The sequence below is a fragment of the Melanerpes formicivorus genome, unplaced genomic scaffold, assembly GCF_026170545.1.
Source record: "Melanerpes formicivorus ecotype bairdi unplaced genomic scaffold, bMelFor1.0.p_v2 SCAF_90, whole genome shotgun sequence".
Lineage (NCBI taxonomy): Eukaryota > Metazoa > Chordata > Aves > Piciformes > Picidae > Melanerpes > Melanerpes formicivorus.
Genome location: NW_027142442.1, coordinates 1031129 through 1054067, shown reverse-complemented (window position 1 = coordinate 1054067; position 22939 = coordinate 1031129). Strand labels below are relative to the sequence as shown.

At 43.9% G+C, this 22939-nt stretch overlaps 2 protein-coding genes across 2 annotated transcripts; one reads left to right on the top strand and one right to left on the bottom strand.

Annotated features, from left to right (window-relative positions):
- Positions 1-909: 909 nt before the first annotated feature.
- PNN (pinin, desmosome associated protein) lies at positions 910-12500 on the bottom strand. Its single transcript, XM_068165595.1, has 9 exons — positions 12297-12500; positions 11781-11852; positions 10901-10969; positions 9366-9438; positions 9187-9281; positions 7442-7517; positions 5333-5488; positions 5111-5249; positions 910-3333 (listed from the first exon to the last, which is right to left on the bottom strand). The coding sequence occupies exons 1-9, from the start codon at positions 12407-12409 to the stop codon at positions 2048-2050; spliced, it is 2079 nt and encodes a 692-aa protein (XP_068021696.1). The 5' UTR covers positions 12410-12500; the 3' UTR covers positions 910-2047.
- A 994-nt stretch (positions 12501-13494) lies between these two features.
- Positions 13495-20009, top strand: TRAPPC6B (trafficking protein particle complex subunit 6B). The gene is made up of 6 exons (XM_068165525.1): positions 13495-13651; positions 13731-13798; positions 14904-15021; positions 17694-17777; positions 18861-18954; positions 19832-20009. The coding sequence occupies exons 1-6, from the start codon at positions 13571-13573 to the stop codon at positions 19861-19863; spliced, it is 477 nt and encodes a 158-aa protein (XP_068021626.1). The 5' UTR covers positions 13495-13570; the 3' UTR covers positions 19864-20009.
- Positions 20010-22939: the final 2930 nt, after the last annotated feature.

The following is a 22939-nucleotide window of genomic DNA, read 5'->3' as shown; positions in this document are numbered from 1 at the left end:
GATGTTGCTCTGACACAGCAGCTTCTGACTAGCAACCTACTTCTCTAGCTTTGCATAAAGACTACAGTATCAGCCATTGAAATCTGCACAGTAAATACCTTGGAAAAAAGTCAGAAAAATATAAAGAAGTGAACAAAACTAGAACAGCTTCCATCAGCAACTGGAAATGTTAAATTAGTTGAAGTTGACAAACCAGTAACATTTACTCAGTACATGAGTTTGTTCTTTGTGGTAAACTGCTGGGTTTAACACCTTCAATAAGGCATATGAACTTTTGCTTGTCCTTCAATAAAGCAAGCAAATTAAACCACCACATTCCTCTAAAGGCAAGGAAATATGGTTGGAGACTACTGGCAAGAACTAAAAGTGATTCTCAGCATAGAGATGCTGAGGCAGATAGGGTATTGAAGCAGCAAATGAACTAAAGAATCAGGAAAAAAAAGCTTTGAGCTTGTGGAGAAGGGAGAAATCTGAGATTTCCCCCAGTTTCTGCTGAAAGAACACTCCACTTCATCCCTTGCTAGGCATGTTTCTTTAAGCCAGGAAGTTCAGCACTTTAGAACAGGGGTCTGTCACTGCCCTGAAAACTGACACGCTCCCACAGTAAAAGTTCACAACAGACTGCTCTGTGTTCCAGGAGAATTAAGTATATATGGCATTTGATTCACTAAAACAAGCTTGCATGTGATTTCCATTCTGAAATCTGGCTAGGGCCTTCCTGGTCTGCAATGTGGCACATGAGAGCTGAGAATTCTCTTCCTGCCAAGACAACACAGATTACAGCAGTGTTTCATAGTCAGTTAACAGGCCTTAATTAAAGCCTGTAAGAACATAAGCTTCATCCTTTACATGTAGAAAGGCTAAGGTCGTACACCTGTGTTATAGAAAACATCATAGGCATTTAGAGAGTAGTCTACAAAGCCACATTTATTTGCACATGTACAGAACAGAGAGACAGATGTTACTGTTTTCCATACAAAATTATATAAACCCAGTATTCACCTTCATAGATAACACTGTACCACTTGAAGTTGTACTAAATACATTCAGAAAGCATTCTTGCACGCACACAACATTAGTATTAGATAGTCCCAGGTAACTCCAACACTGCACTGTAATTATTCCTAGTGGTATGAAGGGATCAAAGATTAGTCTGCAACTAAACCAAAATCCTGATTAAGATGCAAGCTGAAATCTTTCCTCCACTGGCCATCAAAGCAAGTTAAACAGATTGTCTCCAGAACATAGATGTAAATGCTACCAAAGCACCTGCAGAAGGCAGATAATGGTGGCATTGCAGACTCACTGGTGCTCTCTTGGCCAGTGTTAACATTTCCCACTAAATCACTGCTTGCCTATGGATAGGAAGAAGTTTTATAAAACAGGAAGATAGAATTGGGTAGGAGTTTGTGATTACAGAAGAAAACAGTTAAGTAGAGATCCAAATCAATTACTTTCCCCTTCCTACCCAGCACTGGGAGCTTACTGCCTTGACTGGGTCTTAAAAAGATTCCCAGTCTCATAAGGGATAGAGAGGAAAAGCAAAATCCTACATTTCCTGCCACCAACTGCCTCCCTACATACCATCTGAGAGGGGGGAATTTAAATTGTCAACAGGACATCTCAAACCGGTTATTTAAAACGGACATTTATTTCTACAAAATGAAGCGTATGGTACAGAAGTGGTCACATCTACTCGAAGGTTTGCCTATTAAAATATACAGAGGATCTTCATGAGTACAGGATACAGTTAAAAAAAACACAAAAAGGAAAAACAAACAAAACAAAAAAAAAGATGCCAAGGAGTGTTAATCTTTTATTTTTACACTTGTCAGGAACTTCACATAATTTCGGTAAGCAACCTTTTACAAAATGATGTAAAAAGTACAAGAACGCCTGGTAAACAGTCTGCAATTTTTTTTTTTCCAAAAGATTTTTTACAGCATGCAATTCTTAAGGCAGCCTTCTCCTCCTCCTTACAAGGAATCCTTTCACTCAAATAATCTTCCGCTGCAAAGATTAGGCTAAGGAAGCTTGGTCTCTTCTGTTAACGCCTTTTGTCTTTCCTGTCTGATTTACGGTCTCTTTCACTCCGGGAAGTTCTCTTGCCTGACCGACTATTTTCTGATATAGACCTCTTTCTGTCAGATCTTGAACTTTTATCCTTTGAGCTTTTGGTATCTCTACTGCCACCTTTTGAGGACTTGTGACTCCTATCTACTCCTGAAGCATCCCTCCGCTTCCTGTCCGTGCTCCTCCTGCGCTTTCTGTCTCGGTTGTGCCCTCTTCCTCGGCTTCGACTTCTACTTTCGCTACTGCTAGAGCTACTACTGCTACTGTCCCTGCTAGTACTGCCACTTGTAGTGCTGCTGCTGGTGGAACTACTCCGCGTGGTGCTGCTGCCAGTGCTGGAACTACTTCCACTAGTAGTACTGCTTGAAGTACTACTGCTGCTACTGCTGCTGCTACTACGGCTGTGACTTTTACCCGCTTTGTTCCCTGCTCTAACCCTGCTTCTACTCCTAGTTTTGTTTTTGATTTCTACGCTTGCTGTCTGACTCTGCTCTGTCTGTGCCTCAATCACCTTTACAGACATCACAGCATTCTCCTCCTTGTCTGCCTGGGGCTCTGTATCCTGAGTGGACTGAGACAACTGAGGTGACTGAGACAATGGCACAGACTGTGGCTGAGACAGAGCCTCAGTTACAGGTTCTGTCTGAGCTTCAGGTGCTATCTCCTGTTTCTCTTCAGGTTCAGCTTCAATTTCTTGTTTGATACCTTTCTCCTTCTCAGGAGAAGGAGCATTACACACTTTTTCTGGCTGAGCATCACACTCTGTTTCTGGCTCCACTTTGCCATTTTCATTTTCTACAGGTTCTACGCTATCTGCCTCATTCATTTCAGCCATATCCTGCTCATTATCCATTGGCTGAATGTTTTCACTTTCCTCTTTTAGAGCTGTGATCTCTTCATGCTGACCATCCTGTTGCATGTCATTCTCCCTCACCTCAGCAGTCTCTTCTACTTTAATCTCAATTTCATGTTTCTGTTCATCCTCTTCCTGTTCTTTCTCTGCATCGCTATGCCCTGAACCTGATTTTCCCTTTTCCTCCCCTAACTCCTCCATTTCTACATCATTGTGCTGGTTACCTGTCTCCAACTCTTCCACCTGCTGAGCCACCTTACCCTCTTCCTGCTCCTTGTTCTGTTCTTCCTTCTTTTCTTCATTCTGCACCTCCTGCTGTTCTTTTTCCTTCACAGATTGTCTTCTGGGCCTGGCCTCCATTTTGTTAATCTGCTCTGCAAATTCATTTCGCCTGCTTTCGAAGAGTGCTATGGATTAAATACATAAATAATAGGTTCAGATAATCTGCAGACACTGAAGGCTATTTCCCCTTAACTATGATCCAGTAAGTTATCAAACTGTTTTAACTTATAAACACTGCACCCTTAACCATTCTGAAATAGCAAGCCATTCATGCATAAGGAGAAAGACTGCTAGTTACCTTAAAGAAATACAAAGCAAAGGGGATAGCTCAACTGTTCTGATAGCAGATACAAAGCAAAGGGGATAGCTCAACTGCATATCAGAACAGTAAAGTCCTAAATCTAATCTAAGAGGTTTTTTTACTTCATTAAAATCAATACAACCAACAGTATATCCAAACATCACCTTAATTTCGTAGTATCTATATTATCAACAAGGTTATATTCCCTAAGGTGAACAAAAGACAGTAAGAATCAGCAAAAAGCTTGTTAGGTATTAAGAAAGCTTAAATAATCTAAGCTATTCAGACAGGTGAGCTAGCTTTTCTTATCCCCCAGCCCCACACAATGAAGGCTCCTAAAAAAAAAACACACCAAAAAACCCCAAAGCAACAGTACAGAACATTTTAAATTTAATAAGAGAGAACGGTAGGACTACCATCCACTGCAGTATTTTAAATTGCTTTCCAAAAGAAAAAGAGTCATCCTGTGAAGCAGAAATAAGTACACATTAAAGTAAAACCCAAAACCAAAACCATCATAAAGTTCTAGTGCTGTCCTTCAAAAGCTTCTTAAATCCTTTATAAAAACATTGCATTTCCTTGAGCCTTCAACCCATAGAATCTGCCCTTCCTAAAACTAATTGACACGCAGTGCTACAGGCTAGAGTCAGAGTGGCTGGAGAGTGGCCAGGCAGAGAGGGACCTGGGGGTGCTGGTCGATGGTAGGCTGAACATGAGCCTGCAGTGTGCCCAGCCAGCCAGGAGGGCCAATGGCATCCCGGCCTGCATCAGGCACAGTGTGGCCAGCAGGAGCAGGGAGGTCATTCTGCCCCTGGACACTGCATTGGTTAGGCCACACCTCAAGTACTGTGTCCAGTTCTGGGCTCCTCAGTTTAGGAAGGAGGTTGACTTGCTGGAACGAGTCCAGAGAAGGGCAATGAAGTTGGTGAGGGGCTTGGAGCACAAGCCCTATGAGGAGAGGCTGAGGGAGCTGAGGCTGCTTAGCCTGGAGAGGAGGAGACTCAGGGGTGACCTTATTGTTGTCTACAACTACCTGAAGGGAGGTTGTAGACAGGCAGAGGTTGGTCTCTTCTCCCAGGCACCCAGCACCAGAACAAGAGGACACAGTCTGAGGCTGCGCCAGGGGAGGTTCAGGCTGGAGGTCAGGAGGAAGTTTTACACAGAGAGAGTGATTGCCCACTGGAATGGGCTGCCTGGGGAGGTGGTGGAATCACCATCACTGGAGGTGTTCAGGAGGAGACTTAACAGGGTGCTTGGTTGCATGGTTTAGTTGGTTGGGTGGTGTTGGATGATAGGTTGGACGTGATGATCTTGAAGGTCTCTTCCAACCTGGTTTATTCTATTCAAAAGGACTGTACTTTAAATACGTACCTCTGAGATAATGCATACACCTCTTTGGACTTCTTGTAAGAGAATCAAAGCACATCCAACTTACAAATAAGCCACTGCAAGAGTAACGTTCACTTATAATGAAGACCCATGCAAGAACAGTTTGTCCTAACCACGAAACGCAGCTCTTTATGCTGCCACAGTTAAAAGGAATCTGTGAGCATCAAAAGGGAGGCAAGAACCAGGGCCCCTGCGTCGCAAAGGCCACTTACCATTCATCTTTTTCTGCGACTCTTCCATCAGCTTCTGCGTAGCAGGACACATTCTGCCGGGTATGTAGAACAAGTGGGGTTTTGTCTTAGTTCTGATGTATTTAATTATTTTAGCGTTGTGCTCGTTCCATTCTTCTTGCTGAGAAATGAAGGAGAACAACCCTAAGATACACAAGGAGGGTTTAAACGAGAGGAGCATGAAGAGCAAAACGCGAAACTCACCAGCTGAGCAAGCTCAACCTTCTGCTCCAGCAGCCGCAGCTCTGTCTGTTTAGCACGTCTTTCTTCAAACAGCTCTCGCCTTTCGTTTTCAACTTGCTTTCTTTCCTCCTCTGCCTGCACTTCAAGTTTTTGTTCAATTTCTTGTCGTCTCTTTTGCTAAGATAAACAAACAAGTGTCTTCAGGACTTTTTCTAAATGAACAGAGTGTTCCAGTTTGGCTCATTTAGCATTTTTCTTGTTTACACCATTAAAGGCATTTCTAACACACATTAAGAAAGATCTCCTAAATTACAGGTGCTGGAAGAAAAGAGTGTCGTTGCTTGCTGGTACCTAATTTTTTTAGGGGTTAACTATAAACTTTGAGCCCCTATGGATTTCTGTCTGCTTTTCTATCATTCAGTTTGGATTTGAAATTCTAAGACAAGCTTAAGCTTCCCCTGCTCCTCACCAATGGCAGAAAACAAGAATGTATTTCAGGGTAAGGGGGGAAGAAAAAGTCAGCTCCCCCCAGAAGGAAATGAAGGACTGAAGACTGGTGTTTGTGAGCAACAAAACAAATTACACTGAGAATACTTCCAGTAAATAAATCACAATTCGATACATTAGTGTAATCCAGGAATGCCCTGTTTGCATGTCCTAGGCAGCCATATGCTGTTAAGATTGTACAACAGCTGCCTAACACAAACCCCACAATTTAGTACCTGGACAACACAATGTGTGTCAAATCAAAGCAGAGGCCTGAGGAGTTTTGTAATAAATTTGTGTGTATGAAGAAAACAATACCTCACACAAACTCCCCAAAAACATCACAAAGAGCAGTAACCTGCTAAAGTCTCTTTATGTACACATACTACTGTTAAATTAGACAAGGATTCCATGCTTCTAGACCATCCTTAAGTTTCTTGTTCTAAATACAAGCAGGCAACAGAGAACTTTGGTTCCTTCTCTCATACTACATGAGAAGCCAGATTAAACAGGATGTCCAAATACTGAATCTGTACATGATCAATAACAACACTGCAAGCCAGCTATGCTAACACTACGCAAAAAAGGTTTTAAAGACTTTGAATCTGCTTCCATTGAGCTGCTGAAAGCAGACCAGCCAAACAGTTTTTAATCTAAAGGTTATTAACTGAATAATCCATTTAAGGCAACAGTAAACAAACACCATACCTTCCAAAATTTAAAAGGGCATCCTAGGAGTAAAGATACCACTGTGCTCTCTACAAGTTATTCTGAAGTTATCATTAAGCCATGCAAAGCCTTGGCTTCAGTACAATCACATAACCATTTATTAAAACCAGGAATTCTTCTTAATTGTATTAGGAGGGGGGAAACCATTTGTAGTCCAACAGGTGGCATGACACAATCACACATTTCACTTGTGTGGCGGGTTGAAAACTACCACAACTTGGTTGTAACTTCAACATCTGGAACACATCAGGGAGGGCACTGCTTCAGCAGTACTGAATCACCAATAGTTCCAGAAGCAGCCTATGGCCTAGATTCAGGCTGGATGTGAGGAGGAGGTTCTTCACCATGAGAGTGGTGAAGCCCTGGAATGGGTTGTCCAGGGAGGTGGTTGGGACCCCATCCCTGGAGGTGTTTAAGCCCAGGCTGGATGAGGCTCTGGCCAGCCTGATCTAGTGTGGGGTGTCCCTGCCCATGGCAGTGGGTTTGGAACTAGGTGATCCTTGTGGTCCCTTCCAACCCTGACTGATACTATGATACTAAATGGTTACCTGATTAAATTCTATTTACTTTAAATGATCTCCAAATAATGTAAACAAACAAAAAAGGAACCTATTTTGTGTTTCACATTTAAAAAAAATGTACAGTAATTAAAAAAAAAACAAGCAACAAAAACATTGCCTTTTCACTTCTGCAGTGGTCAGAAACAGCATGGTGAAGTCATGAAATTTAAGAGTCCCTTTCCAGCCTTCTACCCCAATTCCACTAAACTAAACCAACCAAAAACCTCCATGTGCTCTTAACAATTTGTTGCTTCTTCAACCTGCACCATGGGGAATTTTCACTCCTATTTAAAAGCAGCTTAGCCACACAGCTTTGCTTTGTTATTTAACATCTGATAGAAATAGAAGCAAGTACCCTCTCAGTAGCAACTGTGGACTCCTGTTTGAATTTTTGAAGAGTGCCCATCAACAAGCCAAATATACGTCGATTCCTAAAAAACAGGAACAAAGCCAGGTTTGAGATTCAGCTCCAATACTGGAATTTCTATTTGCAGAAACAGGAAAAAAAACAACCTTTTCCCCCTTGGCAAGTTGGATATTACTTGAGGCCACTAGCAATAGAACACATACTGACAGTGCCAACAGTCATGGATATAATTTACAGTGACATATCATATTTTGCTTAAGAGTAAGACACAGCTCTTATCCAGCACAGCCAGCACTGGGAAAACTGGAAGCTCATACATTTTACATCTGGGAATAAATGACACTGAGAAAATACTGGAAATCTAAATAATCCTGAAGCAGAGAGTAGTGAAGAAGATGTTGAGTAAATAAGGCAGTGAAATGCAAGGTCATTGAGCTTTCTGAGAAAAGAACATACCCTCACCCTCAGCCCTGCTCAAAGGGTTAGGGTGAAATGGAGCCACAGGGAAGTGTCACAGTTTGCCTAACAGTATCTTCTACAGTGAGACACTGCACCATGGGACAAAATCAGAACTGCTCTCATCCAGTTAAGCTTAATTTTGTCAAAAACAATACCAGTAAAATTCTTAAAAGAGTTCTCTTCTTTTGAACCACCACCAATTTGAAATTGCACCTTTTCTTTCTTTTCATTCAATTGCAAGTTAAGCCTCACAGCAAGCAGCACACTTTCTTATCTGCCTTGAACTTTTACTGAGTTAAGAGGGAAAGGAAATGCTACTCCCTTCTCTCAGTACCACTCTACTACAGAGGCACAAACCTGACATGGAAAGGTAAAGGTACAAAAAAAAAAAAAAAGGAACAAAAACAAGTAATTGAGAGCTAGAGATTACTATTTGCACATGAATGACATCCCAGGAGACCCTGAGCAAAATCAAAACTTCTTATGGGGATAGGATCCATAGAAGTCTCCTTCCACCATAACTCACACAGATGAATACTGGTTTTGTCATCTCCCCAGAAGACTATTGAAGTGCACAACAGTAAAACTACAACTCTAAGGAAACAAGAAGTTTAGTGCCTGAATCTCTAGAATTCTATGAGGAAAGCTGCTGGGATTTGGTCATGGAACCATGATCTGTCTGTTAGGGGTGTTGATAACTAATCTGTGATCCTTATCTGAGCAGTTATGTATAGTTCCTTATTGCAGCTCTCATTCTGTTTATTTGAGGTATGGGTTACTATTTTACCACCTGCACTGCAAACTGAAATCCAAGAAGTGGGACATAATTGCAAACTTGCTTTTCCAACACCTCTTCCCAACAGAGCTGCATTTCAGCAAAACATTTATAAGCTACCTCAACACAAATATAGGAAAAAGGCAAATATACAAAGGAGAGCGAGAAGCAGTAGACAAAAGATCAGACTGCACAGACAACAATGACACTGAAAGTGATAAAAAGAACACATGACAGAGCTACAGCATTAAAAAAAATGAGGGAGAAACCTACACTCAAAAGCCTATTCCAACCAACAAAATAGATTATGTCCTAAGACAGTTGTAACAGTCAACAAATTAAGCAGCCAGTGGATATATACTTCTGTCTTACTCAAAGATGACCAGTTACAATGGCACTAGCATACATATTCCTGTAGGTGGCCTGACAAGTAGAGTCCCTGGAGTAAGTGATGTGTGGTTACTACTGTGAAGTATTTGGAGGGAATATTTCTGCATACCTTTGTTTTCCTTTCTCATCCATATTTTGATCTTGTATAAGGTCTCGACGTGTTCGCTCTTTGGAGGTAGCAACAACAGAAGATGGCAACGCTGGCTACAACAAAGAACAAACAACTACTTTCTTTGTGTTCCAGATAAGTCAGTTTCTTCCTGCACAGTTCCATTTACCATGCCCTACCTTTTTAATATCGTCATCCTCTGCGTCGCTTTCTTGGCGTGATTCTCTTCTTGTCCGACGTTCTCCACCCAGCCTGCAAAAGAAGCAGCATTAGTGGACACTAGAGAACATGTTTGCATGACAGCATGTTCCAACACGAGACTGTCAGCACAACCAGTCAGAAGAACAAACACTTCCAGTTAAGAATCTCCCCACAACGACCAGGAAGAAGCATTTTGCAGGCAGAATCTACTGTTGGTAGAAATCAGTGAGACAGAGCAGCTTAAGTTTTAGTTAAGCACCCACATTACTACCACACTGGCTTTTCAGAAAACCTTTGGAGTTTATGTCTTGTTTTCAATGGCTCTGCTTTCCCTCTTCCACAATCTCTAAAATGACTGCTGGTATCAGAGAATCATGAGATTAAATGCCTCCAAACATAAAGGTTGGTATGATTTATCAAATGGGAAATGCTATCCAACACCTATCCAAATAACTAAAAAATAAATGAGAAGGGGCAAAGCATTCAGGACCTGATGAACTAACACTTTAACAAAGAACAGCTAAGCAGTGCATTAAGTTATTTTCAGCTTTCACTCTCAGTTTTGTGGCCTATAACTTTACTACTGGTAAAGCCATTTCAGAGCATCCATTTTGTGTTAATGCAACATTTCCCAAGCAAGCCTTGCTTCCACTGCACTAAAGTGCCAACAGAATGAAGGTAGCTCACCATGGTCAGTCATATCTGACACACATGCATCCAGATGTGAGAGCTCAAAATCTGAGCCTACTGTCACACTGCTGGCATTCAATTAATGGAAGATCTCAATCATAATTCAATTTGTGTCCACTTATAAAACAATTCTGGGACACTAAGTAGGGTAAACCAGAAAATTCCCAGAATCCTTGTATTGCTCTGTTTTCACAATATTGCTATAATCTTGATATTGCTGTAAGGTAGTAAGGAAAAAGCCCAGAAGATTTCACTGCTATCATCCAAAAATGCATTTCCAACAAATCTTAAATAATCTCTGAAGAACACACTGAAGAACTGAATCACTGAAGAACACACGTTGTTCAGTCTGGAGAAGAGAAGGCTCCCAGGTGACCTCATTGTGGCCTTCCAGTACCTGAAGGAGGCCTACAGGAAGGCTGGGGAGGGACTTCTCAGGATCTCAGGTAGTGATAGGACTAGGGGGAATGGAATGAAGCTGGAGGTGGGGAGATTCAGGCTAGATGTGAGGAGGAGGTTCTTCACCATGAGAGTGGTGAAGCCCTGGAATGGGTTGTCCAGGGAGGTGGTTGAGGCCCCGTCCCTGGAGGTGTTTAAGACCAGGCTGGACGAGGCTCTGGCCAGCCTGATGTAGTGTGGGGTGTCCCTGCCCATGGCAGGGGGGTTGGAACTAGATGATCCTTGTGGTCCCTTCCAACCCTGACTTACACTATGAAAATCTTCAGTTATTACCTGTTAGTGAATCTAAGTATTTTAAATAAACTGGTCACCAAATTCTCATTCTGCTAAAGCAAGTTCTCTGCATCATTTTTCTTGCACCCACCTACTGGTTGCCCCTTCAAGATCTCTCTGCTTGGCTGGGGGTCCTCCTCCACTATCCGAGAATCCACGCCTAGAAAGAAAACACTTGAGAACTCAGAATGAGTTAGGCAAGCCCCAGGTCCACCTTAAGCACCTGCACAATGAAACCGTATTTTGCCTTCAAAGTGATGATGTAAGCAAAAGAATGCACTCAAATCTATCATCTCTTACTGTCAATACTGCAATAAAGTGTTTAAACATACTTCTCATGGACCCACACAGTCCTGCACTTACCCAACTGTGCAGCTACCCTCAAACAAGGAGCCCCATTACACCCAAGTGTTCATATCTGCAATAATTCTCAACATGTATTGTCTTAAACAGCAGCTTGATAGTGGAAAAAACAAACAGGAAAACAAAACAAACACAAAACCAAAAAGGAAAACCAAAAGCAAATCCCACAACAAAACAAGTAGGGTTGTACCTACTTGTGTTTTAAAAGTTTTTTGAACCTCAACTTTCCCCTATTCTTCCTGGAAAAAAAGATGCCACTTTCTTAATGATCAAGAGATGGATCTTGGACAATTTAAAAGCACCAAGATCTCAGCTGCTATGTAACAGCTCCCTGTTCCTCTGTATTTTTCAGGCTAATGGCTGAAAGGGTTAGAGAAAACTACCCATTTAAAACTGTTATAATGAGAGGGTACTGGAAATAGATTTCAGGCTGTGACATAAAACTGCAAATGGCCTGCAGGCCATCTTTGGTGGCTGCTTGCTGAAACAGCAGGACAGTGAGCAATAGGGTCGGATGAGAAAGAGAAAACACCCCAGTGTATGGGCAGCAAACCAACGCCAGGGTAAGGGGAGTATGAAACTCAACGCCCGTTTCTGCAGCTACTTACCTTAGTAATAAGCTCCCACGCCCTCTACCTCCACCAGGGCCTGTGATGGATAACAATCTGTTCTGAGGGGGCCTGCAAGAGACAGGGAGCGCTGTTAACCTGTCCCGGCCCACCGAGCCGCTGCAAAGAGCCTCCCCGGGGCGCTGCAACTCGTACAGCCAGAGGAGTCCACGGCCACGGCCATTCCGTCGCGCATCCCACTGCTGTGTCTCGCCGCAAGGGCCACACGCCGCCAGCAAACCGGCGGGACTAGGGCCGCACCAGCCCCCGCCCCACGCTGCGCCAAAGGAGGGAGGATGGCCCAGAAAAGGGCGCGGGCTGCGGCGGCCTTCGAACAGCCTCTCGCCGCCCGCCCCTGGTGCGCCCTTACACACTACTCCCTCCCCTCCTTGGGAGAAGAGCGCGCCGCGGACCAGCCTCCGTCACCCCCTCCTGTTCCCTCCCCGGGCCTGGCCGCTCCTCACGCCCCTCCGCCAGGCCATTCACCTCACCGATGCCCCTCCTGCCTCCCCTCACCTCACATCATTGGGGTCCCGTCCCGTGAGCTTGCGGATGTTCTCGTCCACGTGCTTGAGGCTCTCCTTGGCCTTCTCCAGCTGCTCTTGCAACGCACGCACCGCCACCGCCATCCCGCCCGTAACGCGGCCTAGCCGGGGCTCAGCGCAAGGCACCGCTGGGTAACGGCGGGGAGAGGCCCCGCCCACACGCGGCGTGGCCCACCACTCCGGCAGCCGCGGGCAGGGAAAGTACAGCCAATAGCTCCTACCAGCTCTACAAATCACTAAAAGGACCGCCGGAGTGACATCCCTCAGAGCTAATGAGAATTCGTGCGTCAGTTTCCTGCAGCCCAATCAGAAAGCCATCTCGAGGACGTTTATCCCCACCCACCCAGGACGCATCGTCCCTTCCCACGTTCCAAGGGGCTGCCAAGCCACCACCCAGGAGGCTCTGGCGGGGGCCAATCACTGCTCTCCTGCAAAAGCCGCCGCGCAAGGCAAGCCAATAGGCGATGATGTTACTGAAGGCTTGGTCGCTAACCGGGCCGGCAAGTGGCGACGGCCACACGCTAGGAGGCGCTGTCGTTTCTCCGTTGGTCCTCATGCCTGCAGGCCGTCACCCGAAACTTGGTGGCTAGGGCTTCTATACAGCGGCTGTAAAATTCCCGTTATTGGGCGTTATTCGTCACGTCTAGGGTGTGCCCTTTCCCAGTGAATAGCCGGTGACATTTCTATGGAAGGGTGGGGGAGAGCTCCCGGGCGCGGAGGCCGCCGCCCATTAACAGCAGAATGGAAAGCGAATGAACGAGCGGCCTTCTGAAGGCACTGAAAAAAACAATTACCCCACCCCTCGTCCAGTTTCCGCAGTGAGGAGTGCGGGGGCGCCCCAGCCCCGGGCTCCCATTCATGACACCCGCTTGTGCAGCCCCTGTTCGCGCCACAGCCCGAGGCAGCGCGCTCCGGAAGGCGACAACGTAAAAGGCTTTTTCCCTCCACGGCAGAGGCTTCGGTCGGCGCCAGCCAGCTGTGGCAGGCCTTCCCCTGGCAGCTGGCGGGAACCCCAAGCCGTTCCTCTACAGGCGGCACCAGGCAGCTACCGGCTGCCCCGCCTCTGTCGGGAGCATCAGAGGGCGACGGAGCCCGCCCGCACCCTCAGCACAACCGGAAGAGGCGGCGCGGCGGCAGAGGGGCCGCGGCGGCAGCTGCCGGTTGCCGCGGCACCGGGCGGGCTTGGGGGGTGAGGAGGAGGAGGAAGAAGCGGCGGCAGGAGGGGGTCTCTGCTGCGGAGCGAAGATGGCAGACGAGGCACTCTTCCTCTTGCTGCACAACGAGATGGTGGCAGGGCTCTACCGCGCCGCCGAGCAGGGCGAAGGGGTGAGTGGGGCCGGGGCGTCCCTGGGGGCCGCCCGGCAGCGGCCGGGGTAAAGCGGCGGTGGCGCCTTCTGTTTTGCAGGAGAACGGTCGCTGCACCACCAAACTGGAGAGCATGGGCTTCCGCGTTGGGCAGGGGCTGATCGAGAGGTAAGTCCCCGCTGCAGCCTCGGCCCGTTTCAGCGCCCGTCTTCCTGCTCCCCGAGCCGGAGGGTGTTGCTCGTCCTAGGGAGCTTTCCCCTGCGTTTGCCCAGCGGGCGCCCACGCCCCCTCTTACACGGCCGGCTAGGGGCAGTATGTTCGCTGGGTGCTTTGGGTGGACGGAGGGCTACTCTGTGGATATGTTACTCGTGTGCGTTCTGGCATCGTCTCCTTTGGCACCTCATGCTCGTGAGGACCTGCGTGTGAATACCACAGGGCAGTTATGGAGTATGTATTTTCCCTGTGCTTTTCATCATGAAAACTGTGGCAGATTATAAACTTGCTTTCAATACTTGTGCTTTTTATTGCACTTTATGTAGACCTACTTTTGTGTAGTTTTTCACTTCTGGTGCATTTCATTACTTTCTTCGCTTTCTAATTTATTTATTAAATGTAATTTATGATTGGTTTCATTATTCTAATTCTCAGTCCCTGGAACTTTGTGACCGAGCAGGTTGCCTCCTTGTTTCCCCAGGCCCTTTGGGGGTGCAAGATAACTTGCTGCACATCCGACTTCATTGCCCTCTTTCTGAGATCATGTGGAGACTATTAAGCTTCCAAAGCCATCCTTTCATTGAACAGAGTGGTGCTTTGGTGCCAGATAAAGATCCTGAAGGAGGATAAACAGAATTCTGATATAAACAAGAGAAAAGAGGTCACAATTTGGGAAACAGGAATAAGTTTTTGTATTTCCTGGCTTATGTTCCTGTGCATTGGTGCTTTTGTGTGTGTTTGAAGGACTTCTTCCAAGTCATAACAAGGCCTGAGGTTTTTTTTGTTTATTGGAGTGCTTTGCATCTTTTTGTACTTCAGCTGTCTTCAATAAGTAAAACCATTTATTCTGCTGTCATGTGGCAGGTATCAAGATAACTCTGTGGTGCTGTTAAAATGCTTGATGAACATAGAGTGATGCCAGAATGATACTGTACAATGGTTGGAAAACTACTTGCTCTAACAGCCTCAAAACCAGTGTTGTATAGTCCTTTTTTTGGCTATTTTCCTGTTTCTGTTGTGTGGACCTTCGTTATTGATATATTTCTCACTTATCTCTTAGGTTTACAAAAGATACTGCCAGGTTCAAGGATGAATTAGATATTATGAAGTTCATTTGCAAAGATTTTTGGACAACTGTATTCAAGAAACAAATCGATAACCTAAGGACTAATCACCAGGTACTGTGGCTGTAGAATCATAGGCTGGCTTAGGTTGGAAAGGGCCTTAGACATCATCTTCTTGAGCCTCTGTGCCATGGGCAGGGATGCCACACAACTCCACTTGACTGCTCAAGGCCTCATCCAGCATGGCCTTGAACAGCTTCAGGGAGGAGGCATCCACAACCTCCCTGGGCAGCCTATTCCAAAGTCTTGCCACCCTTGTACTGAAGAACTTCTTCTAAGATACCGTCTACACCTACTCTCCTCTTGTCCTGTTGCTAGACATCCTTATGAAAAGTTCCTCTCTAACCTTCCTGTAGGGACCTTTCAGATTCCCCTGGAGCCTTCTCAGGGCTCAACAACTGCAACTCCTTCAGCTTATCCTCATTAAATAGAATAGAATAGACCAGGTTGGAAGAGACCTTCAAGATCATCGCGTCCAATCTATCAACCAATCCAGCCCACCTAAACCATGGCACCAAGCACCCTATCAAGTCTCCAAGTCTCATAGGGTAGGGTGTTCCATACCTTGGATCATCTTTGTGGCCCTCCTCTGGATTTTCTCCAACAGCTCTGTGTCCTTCTTATAATGGGGACACCAGAGGTGTATTGGAGAGGCGGGTCTCAGCAGAAGGACAACGAAGTTAGTGAGGGGCTTGGAACACAAGCCCTATGAGGAGAGACTGAGGGAGCTGGGGCTGCTTAGCCTGGAGAGGAGGAGACTCAGGGGTGACCTTATTGCTCTCTTCAACTACCTGAAGGGGGGTTGTAAACAGGCAGAGGTTGGTCTCTTCTCCCAGGCAGCCAGCACCAGAACAAGAGGACACAGTCTCAGGCTGCACCAGGGGAAGTTCAGGCTGGAGGTCAGGAGGAAGTTTTACACAGAGAGAGTGATTGGCCATTGGAATGGACTGCCCAGGGAGGTGGCAGAGTCGCCGTCACTGGAGGTGTTCAGGAGGAGACTTGACAGGGTGCTTGGTTACACGGGTTAGTTGATTAGGTGGTGTTGGATGATAGGTTGGACACGATGATCTTGAAGGTCTCTTCCAACCTGGTTTATTCTATTCTATAATCTCCTCTCTTACCCTGCTTGCCTCACTCCTCTTGATGCAGCTCAGGATATGATTTGCCTTCTGGGCTGCATGAGCGCACTGCCAGCTCATGGTGAGCCCATCAATTAATACACCCAAGTCTCTTTCTTCAGAGCTACTCTCAACCCACTCTGCACCCAGCCTGTATTTGTGTCTGGGATTGAAAAGAATCTGAAGCTGCTTTGAGTTACTGGTGCAGTTTTTTGTTTCTATTGGTATAGAATGAATTGCCTAATAGGAAACCCAAAATGTTCTGTATTTGTTCAGGAAGCAGATTTTTAAGGGTAGTTTGTAGCTTCAGAATACAATTTACTACTTGCTTGTAGTGCCTTTATTACCAGTCAGTTTGAAAAGACTACATTTAATTTATGATGTCAGAGCTAGAAACTGACAGGACAGTAATGGTTACAGTTGATTAACACTTATCAGGAGCTTTCCAATGTATTTCCCAATCAATTTTAGTAGAAAACTAGCATGAGGAAGTGGTATTGTTGTCTTAACATCTATTTAAATAGAATGGCTGCCTTAAAGTCCTTTTTTTTGTGTTAAAGAATACTTAATTTTCATCAGTTAAGACACTTAATTGCACTAAGAAACTGCTGAAAAACTTGCCAGATTTTCAAGCTGGTGACATTGTGTTGTGTCTATGTCCTACACTTTATCAACAGCCACAGTTCTTAAAGAAGGATCAAAATAACTTAAGGAGCTGTTTTACTAGAATTGAAAAATCTTTTTCCTTTTGAATGATTTTTTTTAATTCTTAATAGACATTTTCCTGTTGTATCAAAATAGGAGTAAGGATTGTGCCAAATAAAATAGGTTTTGTTTTTCAGTGAGCTGTCTTATCAAGTATTAGGATAGGATAGGATAGGATAGGATAGGATAGGATAGGATAGAATAGAATAGAATAGAATAGAATAGAATAGAATAGAATAGAATAGAATAGAATAGAATAGAATAGAATAGAATAGAATCAACAAGGTTGGAAAAGACCTCAAAGATCATCAACTCCAACCTGTCACCCAAAACCTCATGACTACTAGACCATGGCACCAAGTGCCACCTCCAATCCCCTCTTGAACACCTCTAGGGATGGAGACTCCACCACCTCCCTGGGCAGCACATTCCAATGCCTTCAATCAGTAGCAGTTACCTTGGAAATCTGTGTTTGAATTCAAGGAGAGCTGCAGCATTTAGCTTAGTTCTCAACTGTAAGTGCAGCCTTAATTTAATGTCAAGGGTTATGAAATTCCAAGGTAGCAGAGCCATTAGCAAAGGAATTAAAATGATAGGTGCAGATTAAGCTGTGCTCTGTTCATAATCAGCTCAGTAAAATGTATATTGTGGCACAAGATTGTAACATAGAAAACACTAGACTTCTAATTTGATCATCTGCTGGGTGTTGTTTCCTCTGCTGTTATCAAGGAAGAGAATTTTCACTGAATTTGAGAAGGAAACTTATGCCTTAATCTAAAGTTTCATTTTTTCAACCTCAGAATAGCCCTGTTCTTTCTACAGATCCAAACTCTTCACAAAACTGTTGATTTCATGATACTGCATATTCAACTAAAAAAACTTTTTTTCCCTTTTTTTAAACAGGGTATATATGTCCTTCAAGACAATAAATTTCGTCTCTTGACACAAATGTCTGTGGGAAAGCAGTACTTGGAACACGCACCAAAGGTACTCTTCAGTTCCACCTTTAGGATTTACCAGATCTGAATTACCTGTTAATAATAACTTTGCATTTTCTCATTGAATGGATGTGAAGCCTTCACAAGGTAAAGTTTAGTCTCCAAAACCTCTCCATTGTAGAAATTCACCTTGTTTCACAACAGTGGATCTGATTTATGTTTCATGAAGTGGTCACAGTTGTGGTGAAACTTGCTGTTGTCATGTTTGAGTTACTTCGAGGGAGGAGCTGCTCTGCCATTATCTGCCACTATCAGACAAATTGTTTCTATCTCTTTGTAAGGCATGTGCTTTTAGAAACATTTTACACACCTCCCAACCAAATTAAGAAGTTGCTATTTATTACCTAGAACAGGCTTCTGAGATTAGGTGAACATTCAGAGAGATCTTCCACTGGTTTGAATGTTGAATGCTGAGTTAGGATAGGTAAAAATCAGTGCCCCCGCAGAACTTCTTGCAGGCACTTTGGTTCAGGTGAATGTAAGAAATTGGGCATGCAGTTCCATGTTATGGTTTCTTAATTCTTGATCCTCTTTGTCATCATAGTTTCAGGATATTATCCTTGTGATTATTTTGTGTGTGTGTAATGGGTTGGGGCAAACCCCCTCCCCACCACAGGGCAGAAACATAACCCACCACAGTGTGTGTGTTTGGTGAGATGCTTACTCCCTTTTGCAATATAAAACATCTGGAGGCTCTTGACTTATGTAAGATACAGTCTGTGTAAGAGTGCCATCTTGGACTGGTTTTCCTTCATTGACTTTAACAGCCATTGATAATTTCAGCCAAGTCTTGGGAATAATTGTTTTAAGGATATTAAATTCCTGCAAGTTTGTTGGAAATAGGAAAAAGTGACTCAAGTTAGTGGCTCTAGCAAGGGACCTGTATTGTGAGTTCCACTGTACCAAACATTGGAGCTTTAATCTATTAGAGACATGAGGAAGTCTCTCAAGCAGAAGACTTCCATAGTTTTATATTGTCCAGCTATCGAGTCTGGGTTTTGAGAACTTATTTTCTGTCTTTAGTAACAAGCTTCACCCTTGACACATATTGAAAGTGCAACTTTGTATTCAGTATTTAGCATTTACCTGTGGACTAATCAGAGGCGGCCTCTCGAATTTGGGAATAAAGAGTATTGTAACAGCTGAAGTTTCATCTATGCCAGCATGTAAGTAGTTCCTTTTGTAGTTCAATTTTGAGCTCACTGGGTAACTTTCTATACTGACTTACCACTGTTTATGAAGGTTGAATTTTGAAGCTGCTGTGCCACAGGTTTCAGTCTGAACAGGAGGACGTAGTTTGTCACTAAATGCTTTGGTGTTTAGAAAATACTGAGAGAGTGAACCTCCATTCTGTTGACTGGAAAGCAAAATTACGAATTGTATTCACATTTGAAAGCATCAGATGCATAAGGATGTGTGTCCAGGAGGCTGTATGAACAAGTAGAGATAAAAAACAACTAGATAACATGCCCTTCAGAACAGGATAGCATAGAATTAACCAGGTTGGAAAAGACCTTTGAGATCGAGTCCAACCTATCACCCAACACCATATAATCAACTAAACCATGGCACCAAGCACCCCATCCAGTCTCTTCCTAAACACCTCCAGTGATGTTGACTCCACCACCTCTCTGGGCAGTCCATTCCAATGGCCAATCACTCTTTCTATGCAGAACTTCTTCCTAACATCCAGCCTAAACCTCCCCTGGCGCAGCTTGAGACTGTGTCCTCTTGTTCTGGTGCTGGCTGCCCAAGCTGCCTAAGGTGGATTTAGAAATTTCCAAAGGGTGCACAAATTTTATATTTAGCTGTCAAAACTGTTAGGATGGGGGGACATGCATCAACTTAAACCAAAAAAAAAACCAAGAGAAAAGTTCAGCTGAACAGATCTCTAAATAATGGCTAAGTTGTTCACAATTAGACCTCAATATTGACAATTTCCTTACTGTTCCATTTAACAAAATTATTACAAGAAAATGATTACTTGGAAAAATTACTCCAGAGGTGATAACTTTGATCTGATTTTGCTTTTTTTCTTTGCAGGTAAATTTCAGGTGATGATACAGAAGATGTAGAGCACATTTCAAGCTGGGTATCTACCTTACAAATCCTTTTTGTGCGGATTGAGTGTCTCGGTTCAGCTTTGTTTGTAGCTTGTAAATGACAGCAGTGTGCAGCACCATTCCAAAATATATAATAAATATCCATCAAAATAACACTAGCCTTGTGTCTTGGTATGAAATTGATTCTATACCAAGGTATTGATGTCCACATGGTAAAAACTCCCTATATAAAGTTTTCAGCAGAAGGCTTCAGCTGACAAAACAGCACAGATGGAAGACCAGAGGCACATTTTGAGAACTGGGTAAAAGTCTGACCAAGACTAAATTGGAATAAGAAATTAATGTGTTTTGTGTCACCTGAGTGCCTGACTGCTGCCTTTCCCTCTAAACTGTGAGGCAGTAGTAGTTTTTGTATTACTCTGAGGAAGCCATTAGTTTATGAACCTTAATTAACGGTATCCAGTGCAGGCTTAGTTCCTTTGTTGGAATGATAAGGGACAGTAGGAAACAGAAGGAAGTTTGTTGTAGCTTGTTGTGCATAAACTCAGTATTAATTGAATCATTTTTTAATTGCTAGCTACAACTCCTGTCATGACTGTATGCAGGAAGATGGTTAGGCCTGCAAGAAGCTATCAAGACTCTCGAGGGCCTGGGGGTTTGCTAGATACTACTTGTAACAAGATTTTCGTAACAATACATATCTTGCTGTAGGTAAGCATGGAAACATCTCAAAGTATTTAATGACTTTTGATGTAAGACTTTTCTGTTGGCAAGTTCAGGCATCAGGTGAATCAAGATGAAAACTTAGGGTGTTTATTCATAAGAATGCTGTGTAATAGTCATTCAGTTTCTCCTTTGGGACACTAACAGGCTAACTGGAACAGCTGACATGCCAAAATAGCACCTTTGATTGTTGTAACTACCTTCTGTGTTGGGAGAAGTTTGTGTTGTCCAGTTGCATTGTTTGCAGATAAACAGTGGAAGCTGTTCTTCCCTAAGCTCTGGGGAAGGTGGGTAGTTTGCAACTGAGCAAGCCTTTTCTAGTTAGCTGTTAGAAGCTGGCAAGCTAGAGAGCTTGTAAACATGATAATCAGGGCTTTTATACTTGAGCTTAAGATGTGACCAAATTCTGAGCTTTGAGGTACTGTGGATGCTAGTTAGCTGTAGCTGAATAGTATGACAAATCCAGGAAACACCTAGAGAGCTCACAAGTAGCAGAATGCTGTTCCACTGTTTATAAAATAGCAAAGATGAAACTACAATTGATTGAAAACATTGTGTTCATATACAGGTAGTTGATAGGATAGAATAGAATAGAATAGAATAGAATAGGTTGGAAGAGAGAAAGGCTGTGGTGGTTGTTTTCCTTTGTAACTCAGATTTATTCAAAATTGTAGGGCTAGAGAACTACCTAACTCATATTCTTGCATTTCCTGGGTTCTTCAGTTGCCAGCTCATCCTGCTTTCACCATGCTGAAAATGTTTCTAAAGAGACTATAAATAATTTGCATTGTATGGCTAAGAGGTGGATGTTTGGATGTCATCACATTAGTGTGGTAGGCATTTAGAATCAGCATAATCATTGCTAACTTGCATCTACAGAATTTAAACTCTAGCAGTTATTTTAATTCACTTTGATTTTTCACTTGATGGTTAAGACTACCCTTCCAGCTGCAGAAGTGCAAATCATTCAAAGACATAATTAAGGTTGTGGTTAATGACTGTTTTTAATAGTGAGGTGAGGGACTTTTAGATTCTACAATATACAGGAAGATGTCAGTCAATACTGTGTATCAATTTGCTGTCATCAGAATTTATACTTCCTGTAACATGGATGTTTAAATTGTGAAGATAATTAGAATCAGAGGGACTGAGGGAGTCACGTGTGTACCAAGTAGATGCTGATACCCATGGTGAAGCACTCCACTTGGAATATATAGATAAGGAAGCTAATGTATTTGTCAAGGTACCACAGAATGGGCAGAATCCAGTGGGATGGCATTCAACAAGTCCAAGTGCTGAGTGCTGCACTTTGGCTACGGCAATCCCATGCAGAGCTACAGGCTGGGGTCGGAGTGGCTGGAGAGCTCCCAAACAGAGAGGGACCTGGGGGTGCTGATCGACAGCTGCCTGAATATGAGCCAGCAGTGTGCCCAGGTGGCCAAGAGGGCCAATGGCATCCTGGCCTGCATTAGGAATAGTGTGGCCAGCAGGAGCAGGGAAGTCATTGTGCCCCTGTACTCTGCTTTGGTTAGGCCACACCTTGAGTACTGTGTCCAGTTCTGGGCCCCTCAGTTTAAGAAGGACATCGAGACACTTGAACGTGTCCAGAGAAGGGCAACAAGGCTGGGGAGAGGCCTTGAGCACAAGCCCTATGAGGAGAGGCTGAGGGAGCTGGGATTGTTTAGCCTGGAGGAGGCTCAGGGGTGACCTCATTGCCCTATACAACTACCTGAAAGGTAGTTGTAGCCAGGAAGGAGTTGATCTCTTCTCCCAGGCAACCAGCACCAGAGCAAGGGGACACAGTCTCAAGCTGTGCCAGGGGAGGTTTAGACTCGAGGTGAGGAGAAAGTTCTTCACCGAGCGAGTCATTCATCGTTGGAATGTGCTGCCCAGGGAGGTGGTGGAGTCACCATCCCTGGAGGTGTTCAAGAGGGGATTGGACGTGGCACTTGGTGCCATGGTCTAGTCATGGGGTCTGTGTTTATAGGTTGGACTCGATGATCCTCAAGGTCCTTTCCAACCTAAGTGATACTGTGATACAGAGAACATAAGGTTGGTTGTTCTGTTTAATAAATGCTTCTATTAAAAGCATTGAATACAGCTGCATACATTTTTTTACTACTTTTTAACCAAAAAAAATAGTATTATTGATCAGGAAGCAGTAATGTTTTACTAAAAATAATTGTTTCTAATAAGTTACTGGCTAGAGTTGAACTGCTTAGCATTGCTTAAGCTTAGGAACCAAAACTTGGGGAAAATGAACAAACCCCAGAAAAAACAACACAACCCAACGTTCAGTCCTGATTATGTAGACTTTTCCAGTAAGTCTGTTAAGTAGTATGAAGAATGAGAAGAGCCACACTGC

Excerpts from the sequence above, each read along its gene's own strand:
- TRAPPC6B (XM_068165525.1), top strand. The coding sequence starts at position 13,571 with ATGGCAGACGAGGCACTCTTCCTCTTGCTGCACAACGAGATGGTGGCA. Across the intron at positions 15,022-17,693 it reads ACCTAAGGACTAATCACCAG|GGTATATATGTCCTTCAAGA; the intron begins GTACTGTGGCTG and ends TTTTTTAAACAG. Across the intron at positions 17,778-18,860 it reads ACTTGGAACACGCACCAAAG|TATTTAGCATTTACCTGTGG; the intron begins GTACTCTTCAGT and ends CTTTGTATTCAG.
- PNN (XM_068165595.1), bottom strand. The coding sequence starts at position 12,409 with ATGGCGGTGGCGGTGCGTGCGTTGCAAGAGCAGCTGGAGAAGGCCAAG. Across the intron at positions 10,970-11,780 it reads CGTGGGAGCTTATTACTAAG|GCGTGGATTCTCGGATAGTG; the intron begins GTAAGTAGCTGC and ends TTTTCTTTCTAG. Across the intron at positions 7,518-9,186 it reads GATGAGAAAGGAAAACAAAG|GAATCGACGTATATTTGGCT; the intron begins GTATGCAGAAAT and ends CCTGTTTTTTAG.